Below are 19,179 nucleotides of genomic sequence, written 5' to 3'. Positions count from 1 at the left end.
TAACAAGAGCGAAACTCTGTGAAAAAAAAAAAAAAAAAAAAGGTTATTGGGCCCCCAAATGCCAGAGTGGGCTTCCCAGAAGAGGGATAATTCTCATTTAAGGCCAGGCACGGTGGCTCACGCCTGTAACCTCAGCACTTTGGGAGGTCCAGGCAGGTGGATCACTTGAAGTCAGGAGTTTGAGACCAGCCTGGCCAACATGGTGAAACCCCAACTCTACTAAAAAAAAAAAAGACAAAAAACAAAAATTAGCTGGGCGTGGTGGTAGGTGCCTGTAGTCCCAGCTACTCGGGAGGCTGATGCAGGAGAATCACTCTAACCCAGGAGGTGGAAACTGCAGTGAGCCGAGATCGTGCCACTGCACTACAGCCTGGGTGACACAGTGAAACTCTGTCCAAAAAAAAAAAAAAAAAAAATTAACATTCAAGTGGACCAGAAAATTGCCTCGGCATTTTTAAGGAATTTCTTCCCAAACGGAAGATGTGAATTATGTTGGACAAATAAATTCTGCCCTGGAACAATTTAATACAATTTTGCTTCTGCAACATACAGGGATACCTTCATTCACTGAAATGCAGCCTGCTGCTGCTGCTGCCCTTGTAGAAGTGACAGGGCAATGGGGAAGACAGAGACACTTGTTAGATCACACAAACAGGTGTAAAATTGCAGCTGTGTCCATGCAAGAAGAGTTTGTACTTGGGGAATCTTGACCTAGTTGGGGAGGTCAGAGAAGTTTCCCCAGGCAGAAAGTGATTGCAGATTCAAAAGACGAACAAACCAGCAATGGTGAGGTGGAAAGAGCATGTGCAAAGGCCTAGTGGTGGGAGGGAGCAAGGCAAGTTCTAAAGAAGTCCTTTGGAAATGCAGAGTGCAGTGAGGTGTGAGATGTTGCCAGAGAGGCAGGGCCAGGCTGCACAGGGCCTTGTGGGGTATGGTGAGGTGGTTTGTCTTTATTCTTAATTGAAGGGGCAGGCCAGGCACAGTGACTCATGCCTATAATCCCAGCACTTTGGAAGGCCTAGGCCGGCAGATCGTTTGAGGTCAGAAGTTTAAGACCAGCCTGGCCAACATGGCAAGACCTCATCTCTACAAAAAACTTTTCAAGTTACCCAGGTGTGGTGGTGCTCACCTGTGGTCCTAGCTACTCAGAAAGCTGATGGGGGAGGATCACTTGAGCCCAGGAGCTGGAGGCTATAGTGAGCCATGACTGCACCACTGCACTCCAGCTTGGGTGATGGAGCGAGACCTTGTCTCAAACCAACCAACCGACGAACAAAAAAGCAGAGCCAGTGTGGTGCAGGTGGACAAGACTGCAGACAGTTGCAGTGGTCAAGGTGAGAGGTGACGGTGGCTTACATCAGACTGGTGCAGTTAGAGCTGGAGAGATTCTGGGATTTATTGATTTATTGATAAACAGTAAAACTGACTTCCTGTCAGCCTGGGTACAGTGGATGATCAGGGTCCGGGGACCAGTTTCGGGTGGGCGGCTAGTTCTCTGGCTCATGTGCCTGGTTTGCACAGAAGAGCTCACTGTGGACAAGGTGACCTTAAGGAGTCTGTGGGCTTCAAGGGGACAGCTGGAGATAAATACCTGGCTCAGGGGAAGTGCCTGGCTTGAGATGTAAATGTGGCAGAAAGATGGGAATTGGAGTCTGAGGGTAAAAGATAAACCGGGAAGAGGGTGAAGATGAGAAGCCAGCGCCTGGGTGTGAGGCTGAAGGATGCCTATGTTAACAGCCTGCTCTGGGGGGGTCAGCCTGCCAAGGAGCAGCTAGAGCTGAAGGAGCAAATTCAGGAGAGCAACACAGCCACTGAGCCCTGGAAGGTGGCGCTCCACAAGCTCTGATCGGGGCTCCCGACACAATGACAGATGGCCATTCAACCAAGGAACGCAAGGGGCCTGGAGCCCGCGAGATGAGTGTCCCCATCTGCAAGGGAGCTGACCGGGACACGGGCATGTCCACAGGCAGTCTGTTCAGTCCCCAAGGGCAAGACCAGGGTTCAGGGAGAAGGGTTTTGTGACAACCAGCAGTATGCACGCTATGGGTGGAGGCGGGGATGCTAGGGACACCCAGCAGTGTCAGGGCAGTTCTGACTGGGGACACCATGCTTGCTTGGTGTTATCCAAGCTGGCCAGCCTTGGGGTGTCTGGGGAGCTGCAGCCCTGGCTTCTGCAGTCCTCCTTTTAGAGATGGACTTCATCTCTTGCAGGTAGAATGACCCCATTCCCTGCATCGCCTGTAAGGAGACAGAACGAGGTGCTCAAGCCAGCTGAAGGGGATGTGAGATGCTTTGGACCCACTGTAGGGCCTACTTGGGGAATCTAAGGCTTCTTTCCACTGTGCTTTTTGCCATGGGCCAGGATAAAGAAGGGGAGGGCAGGCATCTTCCCAGGCAGCAGGGGCGGAGTCTCCCCAATCCAACCTCCTCTTGCCCTACCCTAGGATGGCACAGATTGCTGTGAGGGAGACCAACCCCACAGCATGAAAACCCCAGGAGGAAGCAGGGGACCCCCAACCCAAGGGCAGGTTCACAGTAGCCTAGAGGCCAGGGCTGGACCCCAGGGGTCCAAGGCCACCATCCGCGGAGCAGTCCCCTCTGCTGGGGAGCACCCTGGTGCAGAGACTGAGGCCTCGCTGAGCTGTGCTCCTCTCAAAGACAGCTGTACCCTAAATACCCCCTCGCTGGGAAGGAAAGAGGAGGACAGCTCCTTGTTGGGTGTGGGAGTGGAGCCAAGGTGGACTTGAGACTCTGGGCGGCTTCTGTGGTATCTGAGGTTGCTTGTTTCTCAGTATCAGCGCGAGGCTCGAAGGTGAAGGGACTGGGGAGGGGCTCCTGGAATCGCTCCTGCGACCTTCTTATTCTACAGGTCCAGATACCAAGACCCAGCCCAGGGCCTGGGAAGCCTGCAACCCCGGGACTGCACAGACACGAACCCCATCACCCCTCCCGCTGGGGGAGGACGGGCCAGGTCAAGTTGGGTCAATGTCCACATTGAGAAGAGGGAGGCCGGCATGTCCCAGGGTGCGGAGAGACGCTCCACTGCGGAGGATTCTGGGTCCCGTGTTGATACGGAGTGCTTCCCCTCCTGCGGTGGAGTTAGTGTCTCTTGGTGGGTGGGGGGCTGAGGAAGCTGCTCTGTGCCCCAGCCCACCCCCAAGGGACTCGCCACTCCCACTGCCGTGGAACACCAAGCACTGGGGCCCGTCCCCAGCGCCACCTCCAGCACGAGCTGCAGGAAGCAAGGGCTGTGGAGACGGGCGGAGGCGGCGGGTGTACTCTCCCAGCTCCTTTTCGGGTAGACCTGTCTTCTCTCAGCGCCAACTCCAAAGATCCCAAAAAGGGTGGCCGAGCCCAGGGGCAGCTCCTAGAGTCAGCAGCAGCTCCCCTTGGGGGACTTTTTGACGCCGGGCAGGGGCCTCGCGGAAGCCGACGCGCGCTTCTGGTGTCGCCATTTGGCCCGGCGGTTCTTGAACCAGACCTGGGGATGGGGGGAATGCTCAGCCCTAGCCCCAGGTCCCGCGTCCCACCGGCTCCCGAGGGTCCCACAGCGAACGAGAGGGGAGCTTCGCGACAGGGGTGTGGGCGGACGGCGCTGTAGAGCCGACACCCGGTCGCGACTGCGCGCCACCTGCCCTTATTAGCTGCGGACAGACTCGGTGGGTCTGGACGCGAGATGGGAACCCCCTTCGTACCCGCCCCAGCCTCCAGCTGGCGGCGACCAGGACGCCCCTTCTTGGGTTCCGGGCTCTTCTGAATTTCCCAAATTCTGGACGTGAACGCGCGCCTCTTTCGTCATCAGGGGAAAGTGTAAAACAAAAGAAAAGAAAAGTAGCCCTCCCGTCCCTTTCCCGCGACACCTCCCTGCTCTCACCCGCTCCTCATACCCCCGGACGCCCAGCGCCGTCCAGGGACCTCTTCCCTCCGGCGCGCCAGGGCGGGGCTTGGGCCGAGGCCGTCTTGGCAAAGGGCGCCCGCCCGCCGGGACCCCAGTCCAGTGTAGCCGCGGCCCGCGCGCTCTGGGGAGAGGCTGGGCGGGGCACCCACCTCCACGCGCTCCTCGCGAAGGCGGATGCGGCCGGCCAGGCGCTCGCGCGTGCTCACGTCAGGATACTGGTTCTGCACGAAAAGCGCCTCGAGCGCCTGCAGCTGATCCTCGTTGAAGATGGTGCGGTGGCGCCGCGTGCGCCGCTGCGAACCCGGGCCGACCGCGCCCGGGAGCGCCCCGGAACCTCCGGCTGGCGCACCCAGAGACAAGGGCACCGCCGGTCCCAGCCTCAGCGGCCACGCCAGACGAGCACCTGCGGAGCGAGGGCGCGGTGAGGCGCGGGGCTGGGGCCAAGCTCGGCACCCTCCGCGCCGCGCCCCGGGCTCCCCAGCCGGGCCCCGCGCCCCGCTCCGCGCCCACTCACCCAGCCCGGCGGCCGCCTCTGGGGGCCCGCAGGGCGCCGCGCGGGGGCCGCAGCAGCAGCAGCAGGCGCAGGGCGCAGTCTCGGGTGCCCCGGGCTCCTCTGGCTCCGCGGGGCTCTGGCGACCGGCAGGCTGCGGTGGGCAGGCGGCCCGGGCCGGGGGGCTCCGCTCGGGCAGGCTGGAGAGGATGTGCTCTATGGAGAAGGGGCAGGGCCGCCCGGGACCCCGGCGGCTCGCCACGCCCCCCGCCGCTGCCGCCATGCCCGGCCCAGCCGGGCCGCCGCCGCCGCGGGAATATATACGTCGGTGGGGAGCGCGCAGTAATCCCCGGGCCGGGCGCCCAGTCCACGCGGGTTAATCCCGCAGCGCCGGCCGCGAACGCGCTAATCCTCGACTGCGGCGGCCCTGCCTCGGCGCGCGGGGGCCGGGGGCGCTGCGGGGAGGGCGCCCTGTGCCCCCCACCCCGCCCCGCGTCCTCCTGTCCCACTGGGGCCCGCCGCTCAAGCGGGCAGGGCGACCGGCGGGGGAGGGGCAGAGGGCCGCCTCCCCGCCGCCCGCGGGGCCTGGCAGCCACTCGGAGGGCGCCCTGACCCTGGCAGCCCCCCAGAGCGCGGCGGTGCCTCCCGGCCCAACCTCTGGGGGCTCCCCTCGTTCGGCCGGGCCTGATTCCTCGTCCCCTCTGGGGCCCTACTATGGCGGCTCAGCACGCCTGCGGAAGCCCAGCCTAGCCGCCCACCCGAAACTCCTGGACCGCAGCCTCCATGGGGCCCGACACCACTGGCAACCCCACGATCCCGCCGCGCTCGGGTCCCGAACCTGCCCGCTACCTCGGAGCCAGGGTCTCATGGCCCTGGAGGGCGTGAGAGCGTGGCAGGAAGCCTGCGCTGCCGGGTCCCCCCAGTTCTCCGTCTCCTCACCTGTGTCAAGGAGAGCTCCCGGCCCCTTCCGAGGCCCCTCCTCGGTGCTTCGGAGCCGCCTGTCCTCCAGCTTTCCCACTGGTCCCAGAATCCCCGCGAAAACATCCAACACTGCACCCCGCCCTTCTCCGCACTGCCGCTGCCCCCCAGAAGCTGTGGGCTCCCCGTCCTCGCTCTCCACCCAGGCCAGTCCTACTCTGGCCACACCGTCCTCGGTCCCTTCTGCCACAGCGCAGGTGACCCGCACTTGGCTACACTGTTTCACCCTCAGTGAAGCGGCTCCTGGTAGCGGGACCGTCACTTCAGCTTAAGACCCTCTCCTCTTGACCTTCGAAAATACAGTGTGGGACTCATAGCACAGAGAAACAGACGGCCTGGCTCATACTCCGTTGTCACTTTCTGGCCGTGTGACCTCCACAGGCGTCTTCAGCCTCTGGGCTTGGCTTTCCCAATCTGTAAACTGTAGTGACTAGGTGTGAGAGGATTAGAACCTGGCCGCCTCCCCAGGGCAATGCGCATTCCTGCTCTCCTCCCGCCACCAGCCCCTCTGCAAGACTCTTTGCCATCCCCACTGTGCTATCAGCGAAAGTGCTGTGGACATCACTGCGACCGAACCTGCTGATATAATTTCTGTCACAAGAGCTCCCACATAGGGTTCCCAGGGGTTGTTAGTCTGGAGGCTCAGTGATGGAGCTGCCACCTCCATGAGTGGCTCTGTCAACCCCTCCTCCACCCACCTCTTGGTGATAGAATGGCTGCCACAGCCCCACACTTTTCATCTCCTCCCATGGCCCTTTGGATGGCCATGGATCCCTCCTCCCTCAGCAGACCTCCCTCACAGAACTGCATCTGGACCATCCTCCAAAATCAGAGTTCTGCTATGATGGGGAAGGCAGGGTCATTGGTCAGGAGAGCCACCCCAACGTTTGCTGAGCCCTCTTCTTCCTAGCCCTGGCCATTCCTTCATCCTTTCCCATTCTCACCCTCGATACCTATTCCAGCCTTGGAGCTCCAGACACCGTCTTTGTGACAGTGACTCACAAGTGCACCTCCAGCCTGGCCTCTCTCTCTGCTCCAGGCTCTTGTTTCCAGAGCCTGCTCCATATCTCCATCTCCACCACCAATAAAGGTCTCCCAGTCACCGTGCCAGAAAGGAACTCAAGGTCTTCTCAAAATCCCTTTCTTGCCCTGTGTTCTCCACTTTTACAAATGGGCCACTGCCCACCTGTCCATCTCCAGTGCTCATTCTCTTCCACCTATCTGCCTCTGTGTGTGCCCTGCCTCTTCACCAGTCCACCTTGGTAAATGGCCCACTGTGGCACTTTTTCAAAAAGTTTATTTTCTATTTTGCATTATTTTTTGAGACAGGGTCTTGCTCTGTCACCCAGGCTGGAGTGCAGTGGTGTGATCACAGCTCACTGCAGCCTTGGCATCCTGAGCTCAAGTGATCCTCCTGCCTCAGCCTCCCAAGTAGCTGGGACTAGAGGTTCACCACCATGCTCAGCTAATGTTTCTGTTTTTGGGGGGTTTTGCCATGTTGCCTAGGCTGGTCTGAAACTCCTGAGCTCAAGCAGTCCGCCTGCCTCAGCCTCCCAAAGTGTTGGGATTACAGGCATGAGCCACTGTGCCTGCCTGGCCTGACCCCCTCCCTTTTTTTTTTTTTTTTAAGATGGAGTCTCGCCCTGTCGTCCAGGCTGGAGTGCAGTGGCGTGATCTCAGCTCACTGCAAGCTCCACCTCCCAGGTTCACGCCATTCTCCTGCCTCAGCCTCCCAAGTAGCTGGGACTACAGGTGCCTGCCACCACGCCCAGCTATTTGTGTGTGTGTGTGTGTTTTTATTAGAGACGGGGTTTCACCGTGTTAGCCAGAATGGTCTCGATCTCCTGACCTTGTGATCTGCCCGCCTCGGCCTCCCAAAGTGCTGGGATTACGTGCCCGGCCTTTTTTGTTTGTTTGTTTTTTTACTTTTGAGACAGGGTCTCACTCTTTCACCCAAGCTGGAGTACAGTGGGTGACCATAGCTCACTGCAGCCTCGAACACCTGGGCTCAAGAGGTTCTCCCACCTCAGCCTCCCGAGTAGCTGGGAGCACAGGCACACACCACCACGCCTGGCTAATTTTAAAAAAATTATAGATAGGGTCTCACTATGTTGCCCAGGCTGGTCTAGAACTCCTGACCTCAAGCAATCCACCTGCCTCAGCCTCCCAAAGCTCTGAGGTTACAGGTGTGAGCCACTGTGCCTGGCCACTGTGGCGCCTCTGAAACATGCTGGCAGGTTCTCTGACACTGCTCCCTTTGGGAGTTTAATTGGGTTTCTTCCTGAACATGGGCTGGCCTTCATGACTTGCTTGTACAAAATCCATAGAATGCAGCAGAACTGACATCGTGTGGCTTCTGAGGCCAAGTCACACACACAGTCACACAGATCAGATCAGTGACCCAATTCCTTCTCTCTCTCTCACACACATCTTGGGATGCTTGATCTTCGCACCCAGCCACCATGCTGTGAGGGACACAGGCAGCCTTGGGAGAGGATAGGAGTGTTCCTGCCAGCAGCACCAGCTGAAGGACCCACCCAACCCCTGCATGGGTCACCTACAAGTGAGTGAGGAAGCCTTCCAGATGGCTCTGGCCCCATTGGACTGCAACCACAGGAGACACCAAAACTGAGAATCCCCTCCCTGAGCCCAGTCAAGCTCCATGACTATAAAAGATAATAAAACAGATGATGCTGGCTGTTTTTACTGCACCAAGTTTGAGGTGGTTTGTTGTATAGCTACGGATAAGCAGAACGGGATCTGGTACTGGAAGTGGGGTGCTACTGATACAAAACCTAAATCATGTGACATTGGCTTTGGGATGGGGCAGTGTCCGGGAGCTGGGAGGACCTTGCAGAGGCCGACAGTGGGGACTTAGAGGAAAGTGAAGAAATTGTTACTGGAAGATGGAGGAAAGAAGACCATTGTTATGCAGTGGCAGGAAGTTTAGCAACATTGTCACCTGTAGCCGAATAGGAAATAGAAGCTAGACAGTATTCCCAAGAATAAAATGATCTAAGGAGATACCCAGAGAGAAGGTTTAAGGTGCTGCTTGGCTTCTTCTAGCTACCAATAATAAAAAGAGAGAAGATATGATTCAAAAAGCAAGATTTAGGGCCAGGCATGGAGGCTTACTCCTGTTATCCCAATGCTTTGGGAAGCTCAGGTGGGAGAATCACTTGAGGCCAGGAGTTCAAGACCATCCTGGGCAACATAGCAAGACCCTCATCTCTATAAAAAAAATGTTTTTTCTTTGAGATGGAGTCTTGCTCTGTTGCCCAGGCTGGAGTGCAGTGGTGTAATCTCCGCTCACTGCAACCTCCACCTCCTGGGTTCAAGCAATTTTCGTGCCTCAGCCTCCCGAGTAGCTGGGATTACAGGCATGTGCCACCATGCCCAACTAATTTTTTTGTATTTTTAGTAGAGACGGGGTTTCTCCATGTTGGCCAGGCTGGTCTTGAACTCCTGACCTCAGGTGATCCGCCCGCCTCAGCCTCCCAAAGTGCTGGGATTACAGGCGTGAGCCACCTCAGCTGACTACAAAAAAATTGTAAAAATTAGTTTTGGTGGTGGCCCCAGCTTGTGGTCCCAGCTACTTGGGAGGCTGAGGCAAGGGGACTGCTTCAGCCTGGAGGTTGAGGCTGCAGTAAGCCATGATCGTACCACTGCACTCCAGCCTGAGCAATACAGAAAGACCTTGTCTCTAACTAAAACAAACCAAAACAAAATACCAGAACATAAAGGGTTGCTTCACAGACACTTTCCAACAGACCAGAGGGTCTAGCTGCGGGGCTGCAAGGGCGTGGAGTTCCTGACAAATTCAAGGAAGAGGCCCTCAGGTTCAAGGGAGGGGCATAAAGAGACTCTGCCTCTGTGTGGAGGGATGGAGAGGAGCTGGAGCTGGGAAACCACCCACTCGCCCACTTCCTAATCCCACAGCCACCCACCTCTCTTGGTATCACTCCCTGGAATTGCAGCCCAAGACAGGGATTTAGGCACCAGGGCTTCCTGAGGTGGTAGGGGAGGGCAGCGGATACAGAAGCTGCAGAAGCTCCACTGTAGCCCACAGAGGGTCGGGGTGCACAGTCTCCCCACTCCAAGGCGGCTTCCACTTGGCCGGTGCTCCAGAGAAGGGGCCTGCTGTGAGTGGGGGGCTCCAGGTGAGGCCAAGGGTGGTTCCTATAGCCCTGCAGAGTTCCGCTCCCCTGGCTTCTTGGGCTAAGTCCATTCCATTCAGATGCAGGGAACAGGAAGTCTGATTAGTCACAGCTGCTGGGCAGGTGTACAGGAGGAAGGTTGGTGAGGCCAGCAGCCGCCCCTGCTGCATGAGTTGGTCCTGAGGTTGTAACTGAGGATCATCCCCTCCCCATTCCTCCCCTTTTCGGGGATCCGTCTCCTGGAGCCAGAAGCACTTCTGAAGGTCTGGGTGGCTCATCTGGTGGGCTGATCCAGGTCCTCCTCCTCGAGGGGTCTGATCCCCTGGGTGCCAGCCTGTGGCAGGCTGCAGTGCTCTAGTGGTCCATTGACAGGGAGGGCTGGGCATGGGAGCATCACAGGACATCCAGGGGATGCCCGGAAGATGGAACATTCCTCCTGGTCCCCAGTATGAGCTGGGGTGGGAACCTGAGCCAGCCTGGGGACTCCTTTGCTTGCTGGCACAAGGAAGCTAGAGTGACTGGGCAACTGTCATAATTTATGTTTCACGCAACCCTTACCGTGACCCTGGTGATGGCGCTCCCCACCTCCCACCCCAACAGACCCAGAACCTAAAGTTGTGAGGTTGGGAACACAACCACCCCAGGGGCATTACCAGGAATCCTGGGAAGCAAAGCACCCCTGGGTCTCAGACCAGTGTATTCACCCATGGAAGCAGCACGCATCACCCCGGAGCTTCAGGTGCCTCTCTTGATGTCCTCATCTCCTAACATCCTTCCTCTTCCTCCCCCTCCCCCTCCCCTCCCCCTCCCCCTCCCCCCTCCCCTCCCCTCCCCTCCCCCTCCCCTCCCCCTCCCCCCCTCCCCTCCCCTCCCCTCCCCCTCCCCTCCCCCTCCCCCCTCCCCTCCCCTCCCCCCTCCCCTCCCCCTCCCCCTCCCCTCCCCCTCCCCTCCCCCTCCCCCTCCCCTCCCCTCCCCCTCCCCCTCCCCTCCCCCTCCCCTCCCCTCCCCCTCCCCTCCCCCTCCCCCTCCCCTCCCCCTCCCCCTCCCCTCCCCTCCCCTCCCCTCCCCTCCCCTCCCCTTCCCCTCCCCTCTCCCTCCCCTCTCCCTTTCCTCCTCCTCCTTCTCCTTCTTCTTTTCTTTTTTTTTTCCAAGACAGAGTCTCACTCTTGCCCAGGCTGGAGTGCAGCAGTGTGATCTTGGCTCACTGCAGCCTGCCTCTGCCTTCCAGGTTCAAGCGATTCTTGTGCCTCAGCCACCTGAGTAGCTGGATTCCAGGCATGCACCAACATACCCGGCTAATTTTTTGTATTTTTAATAGAGACAGGGTTTCACCATGTTGCCCAGCCTGGTCTCGAACTCCTGACTTCAGGTGATCTGCCCATGTCAGCCTCCCAAAGTGCTGGGATTACAGGAGTGAGCTACTGCACCAGGCCCTCATCTCTTAACTTCTAACCTTGCTCTGTCCAGGTCCCTGAACCAACCAGCTCAACTATCTGCTACTTCTAGTGGGTCTTGCAGGTTCTGTCTTTGCAGAGTGGATGGCACAGTGCTCACAGAAACTCTGCCGTTTGGGACTCTTTACCCTCATGCTCCACTGCCGTTCAGGGCCGCCTGAGTGAGCTGTGGGGCAGATGTCATAAGTGAGGCCACATGAGATGGCAGTCACCTGCTTTCACAGCTTACGTGTGTCCTCTGGACTTGCTGAGAGCTGATCCTCGTAATGCCACTTCTGTTGTGTGATGGTACCTTGAGACCTGGTGGCTTGGCCAAGCACAGTGGCTCATGCCTATAATCCCAGCACTTTGGGAGGCCGAGGCAGGAGGATTGCTTGAGCTCAGGAGCTGGAGACCAGCCTGGGCAACATAGCAAGACCTTGTCTCTACAATAAATAAAAAAATTAGCTGGGCGTGGTGGCATGAGCCTGGGGTCCCAGCTACTCAGAAGGCTAAAGCAAGAGGATCGCCTGAACCCAGGATTTCGAGGCTGCAGTGAGCCAAGATCACACCACTGCACTTCAGCCTGAGCAATAGAACAAGACCCTGTCTCAAAAAATAAATAAATAAAGCCTGGCATGGTGGCTTATGCCTGTAATCCCAGCACTCTGGGAGGACAAGGTGGGTGGATTACCTGAGGTCAGGAGTGCCAGACCAGCCTGGCCAGCATGGAGAAACCCCGTCTCTACTAAAAATACAAAAATCAGCTGGGCGTGGTGGCAGGCACCTATAATCCCAGCTACTCGGGAGGCTGAGGCTGGAGAATCGCTTTAACCCAGGAGGCTAAGTTGCAGTGAGCCAAGATCACACCAGTGCACTCCAGCCTAGGTAACAGAGTGAGACTGTGTCTCAAAATAAAATAAAATAAATAAATGACCCAGTGGGTGTCTCTGACAATACCCAGCTCTAATGAGCCTTCTGGTCACTCAGTAGCCCATCGTCAGATGCCCAGTTCCTGCCAGGGCCCAGAAACGTGGAAGGAGCTGTTTTGTTTTCTTTTGTGTTTTGAGATGGAGTCTCGCTCTGTCTCCCAGGCTGGAGTGCAGTGGCACAATCTCGGCTCACTTCAACCTCCGCATCCCAGGTTCAAGTGATTCTCCTGCCTCAGCTTCCCAAGTAGCTGGGACTACAGACACCTGCCACCATGCCCGGCTGTTTTGTGAATGGTATGTGGCACGGCCTTGCTCCAGAACCCTAGGAGTGGGCACTGCCACCCTTCCACTGCAGCCTGCTGAAGGCCCCACATGAAACCTTTCTTTGCCAAGCACTGGCCATGGCTCTGTCAGGTCACAGGGTCAGGCTCAGGGCTGCTGGTGCCACAGCCTGGACCTGCAGCAGATCCCGTACTGCCCTAGGCTCTACTAACAGCTGGCATCCTCCATATCACCCACAAATTTTTTGGGCAGTATTCCCAAGTTTTTTCCGCCTCCAAATCACAAAGAAGCCTCACCCTGTTGTGTTCTTTCGTAGTGGTGAGAGGAGCTGGGTGCTCGCCCTCCGCTTTGGAGGAGTTGCTCTGGCATCCCAGGCCGCTGGGCTCCCAGAGGCTGCTTTTTTTTTGTCTCTTCTTCATTAGTGGTTTGTGAGAGTTCTTTGTATATTTAAGATACTAGTTCCTTATCAGATATATGATTTGCAAATATTTTCTCTCATTCTGTGGGCAGTTTTTACTTTTTCTTTTCTTTCTTTTTTTTTTTTTTTTCCTGAGACGGAGTCTTGCTCTGTCGCCCAGGCTGGAGTGCAGTGGCGCGATCTCGGCTCACTGCAAGCTCCGCCTCCCAGGTTCACGCCATTCTCCTGCCTCAGGCTCCCCAGTTGCTGGGACTACAGGCGCCCCCCACCACACCCGGCTCATTTTTGTGTTTTTAGTAGGGACGAGGTTTTGCCATGTTGGCCGGGCTGGTCTGACCTTAGGTGATCCGCCCACCTCGGCCTCCCAAAGTGCTGGGATTATAGGAGTGAGTCACTGCACCCAGGCTTTACTTTTTTTTTTTTGAAACAAGGTCTCACTCTGTCGCCCAGGCTGGAGTGCAGTGGCATGATCGCAGCTCACTGCAGCCTTGACCTCCTTGGCTCAAGCCATCTTTCCATCTCAGCCTCTCGAGTAGCTGGGAACACAGCCGCATGCCACCATGCCTGGCTAACTGTAAAAAAATATATATATATATATATACGTATGTACACACACACATTTGTATGTACACACACACACACACATTTGTAGAGACAAGGTCTCGCTGGCTTGGCACAGTGGCTCACGCCTGTAATCCCAGTACTTTGTGAGGCCGAGGTGGGCAGATCACCTGAGGTCAGGAGTTCAAGAGCAGCCAAGCCAACATGGTGAAACCCCGTTTCTACTAAAAATACAAAAATTAGCTGGGCGTGGTGGCATAGGCCTGTGTCCCAGCTACTAGGGAGTCAAAAAAAAAAATTGAGACAAGGTCTGGCTATGTTGCCCAGGCTGGTCTGGAACTCCTGGGGTCAAGCAATCCTTCCACTTCAGCCACCCACAGTGCTGAGATTACAGGTGTGAGCCATTGCACCTGCCCGTTTTTTGCCTTTTTATTTTTAGAGTCAGAGTCTCACTACATTGCCCAGACTGGTCTCAATCTCCTGGGCTCAAGTGATCCTCCGGCCACAGGCTCCGGAATAGCTGGAAGTCCAGACGCTTACCAGCATGCCTGGCTTCAGCTGGCATTTTGATAGGAGTTATATTGAATCTGTAGATTAGTTTTCGGAGCAATGCCATCTCAACAATATTTAACTCTTCCAAGCCATGAATATTAGATGTCTTCCATTTATTTAGTGCTTTGATCTCTTTCAACAATGTTTTGTAGTTTTCAGAGTTTAAGTTTTCATTTTGGTTACATTTGTTCCCTAATATTTTGTTCTTTTTTTTTTGACAGAGTCTCACTCTATCACCAGGCTGGAGTGCAGTGGCGTGATCTTGGCTCACTGCAATCTCCGCCTCCTGGGTTTGATTCTCCTGCCTCAGCCTCCCGAGTAGCTGGGACTGTAGGCGTGCACCACCACACCCGGCTAATTTTTTTTTTTTTTTGTATTTTAGTAGAGATGGGGTTTCACCGTGTTGGCCAAGATGGTCTTGATCTCCTGACCTCATGATCCGCCTGCCTCGGCCTCCCAAAGTGCTGAGATTACAGGCGTGAGCCACTGCGCCTGGCCATATTTTGTTGTTTTTAACATTATTGTAAATAGAGTGGTTTTCTTTTTTTTTTTTTTTTTTTGAGACAGAGTCTCGCTCTATCGCCCAGGCTGGAGTGCAGTGGCGCGATCTCCGCTCACTGCAAGCTCCGCCTCCCAGGTTCATGCCATTCTCCTGCCTCAGCCTCCCGAGTGGCTGGGACTACAGGCACCTGCCACCACGCCCAGCTAGCCCAGCTAATTTTTTGTATTTTTAGTAGAGACAGGGTTTTACCATGTTAGTCAGGATGGTCTCAATCTCCTGACCTCGTGATCCACCCTCCTTGGCCTCCCAAAGTTCTGGGATTACAGGTGTGAGCCACCGTGCCCAGCCAATACTGATGCATTTTATTTCATTTTCCTACCTAATTGTAGAGCTTTCTTTTTTTTTAATTATTATCATAAGGAAAATATATTTACTACTCATTAAGTGGAAGCAGATCATCATCTTCGCTGTCTTCACATTGACTAGAATGAGGAGGAGGAAGAGGAAGGGTTAGTCTTATTATCTCAGCAGTGGCAGAAGTAGAAGAAAATCCTCACATAAGTTCACCTGTGCAGTTCAAGCCCATATTGTTCAAGAGTTAACTGTACTTTAAATATGCATATATGCATGTAGAAATATAAAATGTAAAAAACGACAGGCTCCCTTAATCCTGCTCATCAGAGATTACTACTTGTCAGGCCTCTGAGCCCAAGCCAAGCTATTGCATCCCCTGTGACTTGCACGTATACACCCAGATGGCCTGAAGTAACTGAAGATCCACAAAAGAAGTAAAAATAGCCTTAACTGATGACATTCCACCATTGTGATTTGTTCCTGCCCCACCCTAACTGATCGATGTACTTTGTAATCTCCCCCACCCTTAAGAAGGTTCTTTGTAATTCTCTCCACCCTTGAGAATGTACCTTGTGAGATCCACCCCTGCCCGCAAAACATTGCTCTTAACTTCACCGCCTATCCCCAACCTATAAGAACCAATGATAATCCATCTCCCTTCGCTGACTCTCTTTTCAGACTCAGCCCACCTGCACCCAGGTGAAATAAACAGCCATGTTGCTCACACAAAGCCTGTTTAGTGGTCTCTTCACACGGACACGCATGAAACTACTATGAAATGTTTTGGGTCTAGACCAGCAGCAGATTTAATATCAAATCTTTTTTTTTAGATAGAATCTCACTCTACTCACTCTGTCGCTCAGGCTGGAGTGCAGTGGTGTGTTCTCGGCTCACTGCAACCTCTGCCTCCCGGGATGAAGAAATTCTTGTGCCTTGGCCTCCCAAGTAGCTGGGATTACAGGCGTAAGCTACCACACCCAGTTCATTTTCGTATTTTTATTTTTATTTTTTAGTATTTATTGATCATTCTTGGGTGTTTCTCGGAGAGGGGGATATGGCAGGGTCATAGGATAATAGTGGAGAGAAGGTCAGCAGATAAACACGTGAACAAAGGTCTCTGGTTTTCCTAGGCAGAGGTCCCTGCGGCCTTCCGCAGTGATTGTGTCCCTGGGTACTTGAGATTAGGGAGTGGTGATGACTCTTAACGAGCATGCTGCCTTCAAGCATCTGTTTAACAAAGCACATCTTGCACTGCCCTTAATCCATTTAACCCTGAGTTGACACAGCACATATTTCAGAGAGCACGGGGTTGGGGGTAAAGTTATAGATTAACAGCATTCCAAGGCAGAAGAATTTTTCTTAGTACAGAACAAAATGGAGTCTCCTATGTCTATTTCTTTCTACACAGACACAGTAACAATCTGATCTCTCTTTCTTTTCCCCACATTTCCCCCTTTTTTTTCCGACAAAACCGCCATCGTCATCATGGCCCGTTCTCGATGGCCGCTGTCTCTTCGGAGTTGTTGGGTACACCTCCCAGACGGGGCGGCCAGGCAGAGGCGCTCCTCACCTCCCAGACAGGGCGGCCGGGCAGAGGCGCTCCTCACTTCCCAGACGATGGGCGGCCGGGCAGAGGTGCTCCTCACTTCCTCCCACACGGGGCGGCCGGGCAGAGGCGCTCCTCACCTCCCACAAGGGGCGGCCAGGCAGAGGCGCTCCTCACATCCCCGACGATGGGTGGCCAGACAGAGACGCTCCTCACTTCCTAGACGGGGTGGTGGCCGGGCAGAGGCGCTCCTCACTTCCCAGACGGGGCGGCCGGGCAGAGGGGCTCCTCACATCTCAGACGATGGGCGGCCAGGCAGAGACGCTCCTTACTTCCTAGACGGGGTGGCGGCTGGGCAGAGGCTGCAATCTTAGCACTTTGGGAGGCCAAGGCAGGCGGCTGGGAGGTGGAGGTTGCAGTGAGCCGAGATCACGCCACTGCACTCCAGCCTGGGCAACATTGAGCACTGAGTGAGCGAGACTCCATCCGCAATCCCAGTACCCCGGGAGGCCGAGGCGGGCAGATCACTGGAGGTCAGGAGCTGGAGACTAGCCCGGCCAACAAGGCGAAACCCCGTCTCCACTAAAAACACAAAAACCAGTCAGGCGTGGTGGCGCGTGCCTGCGATCCCAGGCACTGGGCAGGCCCAGGCAGGAGAATCACAGGAGCCCGAGGCAGGGAGGTTGCAGCGAGCCGAGATTACAGCAGTACAGTCCAGCCTCGGCAACAGAGGGAGACCGTCGAAAGAAAGAAAGAAAAGAGAGAAAGAGAGAGAGAGAGGAAGGAAGGAAGGAGGGAAGGAAAGGCAGGCAGGCAGGCAGGCTAGAGCTTTCTTTTCTTTTTTCTTTGTCTTTTTTTTTTTGAGACAGAGTCTCACTCTGTTGCCCAGCTGGAGTGCAGTGGCACGATCTTGGCCCACTGCAACCTCTGCCTCCTACGTTCAAGTGATTCTCCTGCCTCAGCCTCCCGAGTAGCTGGGATTACAGGCACGCACCACCACGCCTGGCTAAGTTTTGTATATTTTTAGTAGAGACAGAGTTTCACTATGTTGGCCAAGCTGGTCTTGAACTCCTGATCTCAGGTGATCCACCTGCCTCATTCTCTCAAAGTGCTAGGATCATAGGCGTGAGCCACTGTGCCCAGCCTAGAGCTTTCAATACAATGTTGAACTGAAGTGGCGAGAGTGTACATCCTTGTGCTGTTCCTGATCTTAGAGGAAAATGATTCGGTCTTCACCGTTGAATGTGATGGTAGCTGAGGATTTTTCCTAGGTGCCCTTTATCAAGTTGTAGAAGTGTCTTTTTTTTTCTTTTTTTTTTTTTTTTTTTTGAGATAAAGTCTCACTCTGTCACCCAGGCTGGAGTGTAGTGGCGCAATCTCCTCTCACTGCAACCTTGCAATCTCCGCCTCCCAGGTTCAAGCAGTTTTCCTGCCTCAGCATCCCAAGTAGCTGGGATTGCAGATGCATGCCATCAAGCCTGGTTAATTTTTGTATTTTTAGTAGAGATGGGTTTTCACCATGTTAGTCAGGCTGGTCTCGAACTCCTGATCTCATGATCTGCCCGCCTCGGCTTCCCAAAGTGCTGGGATTATAGGCGTGAGCCACTGCGCCCAGCGTGTCCTTCTAGCTTTGGGATTAAACAACATGATCTACTGGTTTTTGCAGGAGCCAGATAATGTATTAAACGGGGATTTGCTAAAGACCACATTGCAACCTCCTTTCAATCTTTATTTATTTATTTTTTGAGACAGGGTCTTGATCTGTCACTCAGGCTGGAGTGCAGTGGTGTGATCAACACTCGCTGCAACCTCACCATCCTGGGCCCTGGTGATTCTCTTGACTCAGCCTCCTCGTAGCTGGGACTGCAGGCATGCACCATCGTGCCTGGCTAAATTTTGTATTTTTTGGTAGAGACAGGGTCTCACTATGTTGCCTAGGCTGGTCTCAAACTACTAGGCTCAAGCGATCCCCCTGCCTCAGCCTCCCAAAGTGCTGGGATTACAAGGCATGACCAGCTGCGCCCGGCCATCCTTTCAGTTTTCAACTGAGACCTCTAAGCTCTGCTATCCTTCCTGGGACGCAGCACTGTATTTTTTTATCTTGGTAGGGGCAATTCAGGAACTTTCATGTAGCCTTTATTGCAAAATAGGTCTCACTTTTGAGAACTAAAAGTAAAATCCTAAGCACTCCCACCAACTGAAAAGATCCCCCTTGACCAAAGGGACCCCAGAGAAACCTTAAAAACTGAGTTAACAGCCATGACAGGACAGAAGGTCAGACATGCCTCGCTGTACCCTGTCCCTTTTGTGGTTTAGGCACAACTGACCAACATTAATGTTAAAGTAGAGATCATAAGACCGACAGAAGAGACTCTGTGGCAAAACGATACCAAATTATAAACAGGACCAAAGGCTATGCTAGGCAAGGATTAAGTCATGCACCCCTATACTTAAAGAAGAAACTATATTCTGTCACAGGTGGGTTTTTTTTTTTTTCCTCTAACAGTTAAACAAGCACTGGCCTCAAGATAAACAATATTAAAACAATTACAACTCAACCACCGCCAGACACTAACTGACCGTCCTGTTCTACAAGCCACAACTACAGCTTTGATACGACATGAGACTGGATTTAGTAACTTTCTTCTGATAAAAAGACCATCCACCCTAGACTGGTTCTGGCTGGTTACAGAGGCTGCACACTTGTGTGCCTTCACGTCCATCCGTGCTTCACCTTCTGACGTGTAGGGCCTAATTGTGATGCATTTAAATGTAAAGTCTCCACCCCAAAGTAAACATGGCTGCATGTGACATGCATATTTGCTTCTCACATATGCACATGTTCCCCCTTCGTGAATATTCACAGCTCCTCCTAGATCCTGTTAAATATGTATACTTGGCTGGCCGGGTGCGATGGCTCACGTCTGTAATCCCAGCACTTTGGGAGGCCGAGGCAGGCAGATCACGAGGTCAGGAGATCGAGACCATCCTGGCTAACACGGTGAAACCCCGTCTCTACTAAAAATACAAAAAAATTAGCCAGGCGTGGTGGCAGGTGCCTGTAGTCCCAGCTACT

General features: G+C 54.6%; 1 protein-coding gene across 1 annotated transcript; it reads right to left on the bottom strand.

Annotated features, from left to right (window-relative positions):
• Window positions 1–1,378: 1,378 nt before the first annotated feature.
• Window positions 1,379–4,680, bottom strand: GSC2 (goosecoid homeobox 2). The gene is made up of 3 exons (XM_054469296.2): window positions 4,413–4,680; window positions 4,048–4,301; window positions 1,379–3,481 (listed from the first exon to the last, which is right to left on the bottom strand). The coding sequence occupies exons 1-3, from the start codon at window positions 4,669–4,671 to the stop codon at window positions 3,374–3,376; spliced, it is 621 nt and encodes a 206-aa protein (XP_054325271.1). The 5' UTR covers window positions 4,672–4,680; the 3' UTR covers window positions 1,379–3,373.
• Window positions 4,681–19,179: the final 14,499 nt, after the last annotated feature.

The sequence above is a fragment of the Pongo pygmaeus genome, chromosome 23 (genome assembly GCF_028885625.2).
Source record: "Pongo pygmaeus isolate AG05252 chromosome 23, NHGRI_mPonPyg2-v2.0_pri, whole genome shotgun sequence".
NCBI classification, from domain to species: domain Eukaryota; kingdom Metazoa; phylum Chordata; class Mammalia; order Primates; family Hominidae; genus Pongo; species Pongo pygmaeus.
Note: the sequence above shows the minus strand (reverse complement) of the source record. Positions and strands in the feature narration are given on the sequence as shown.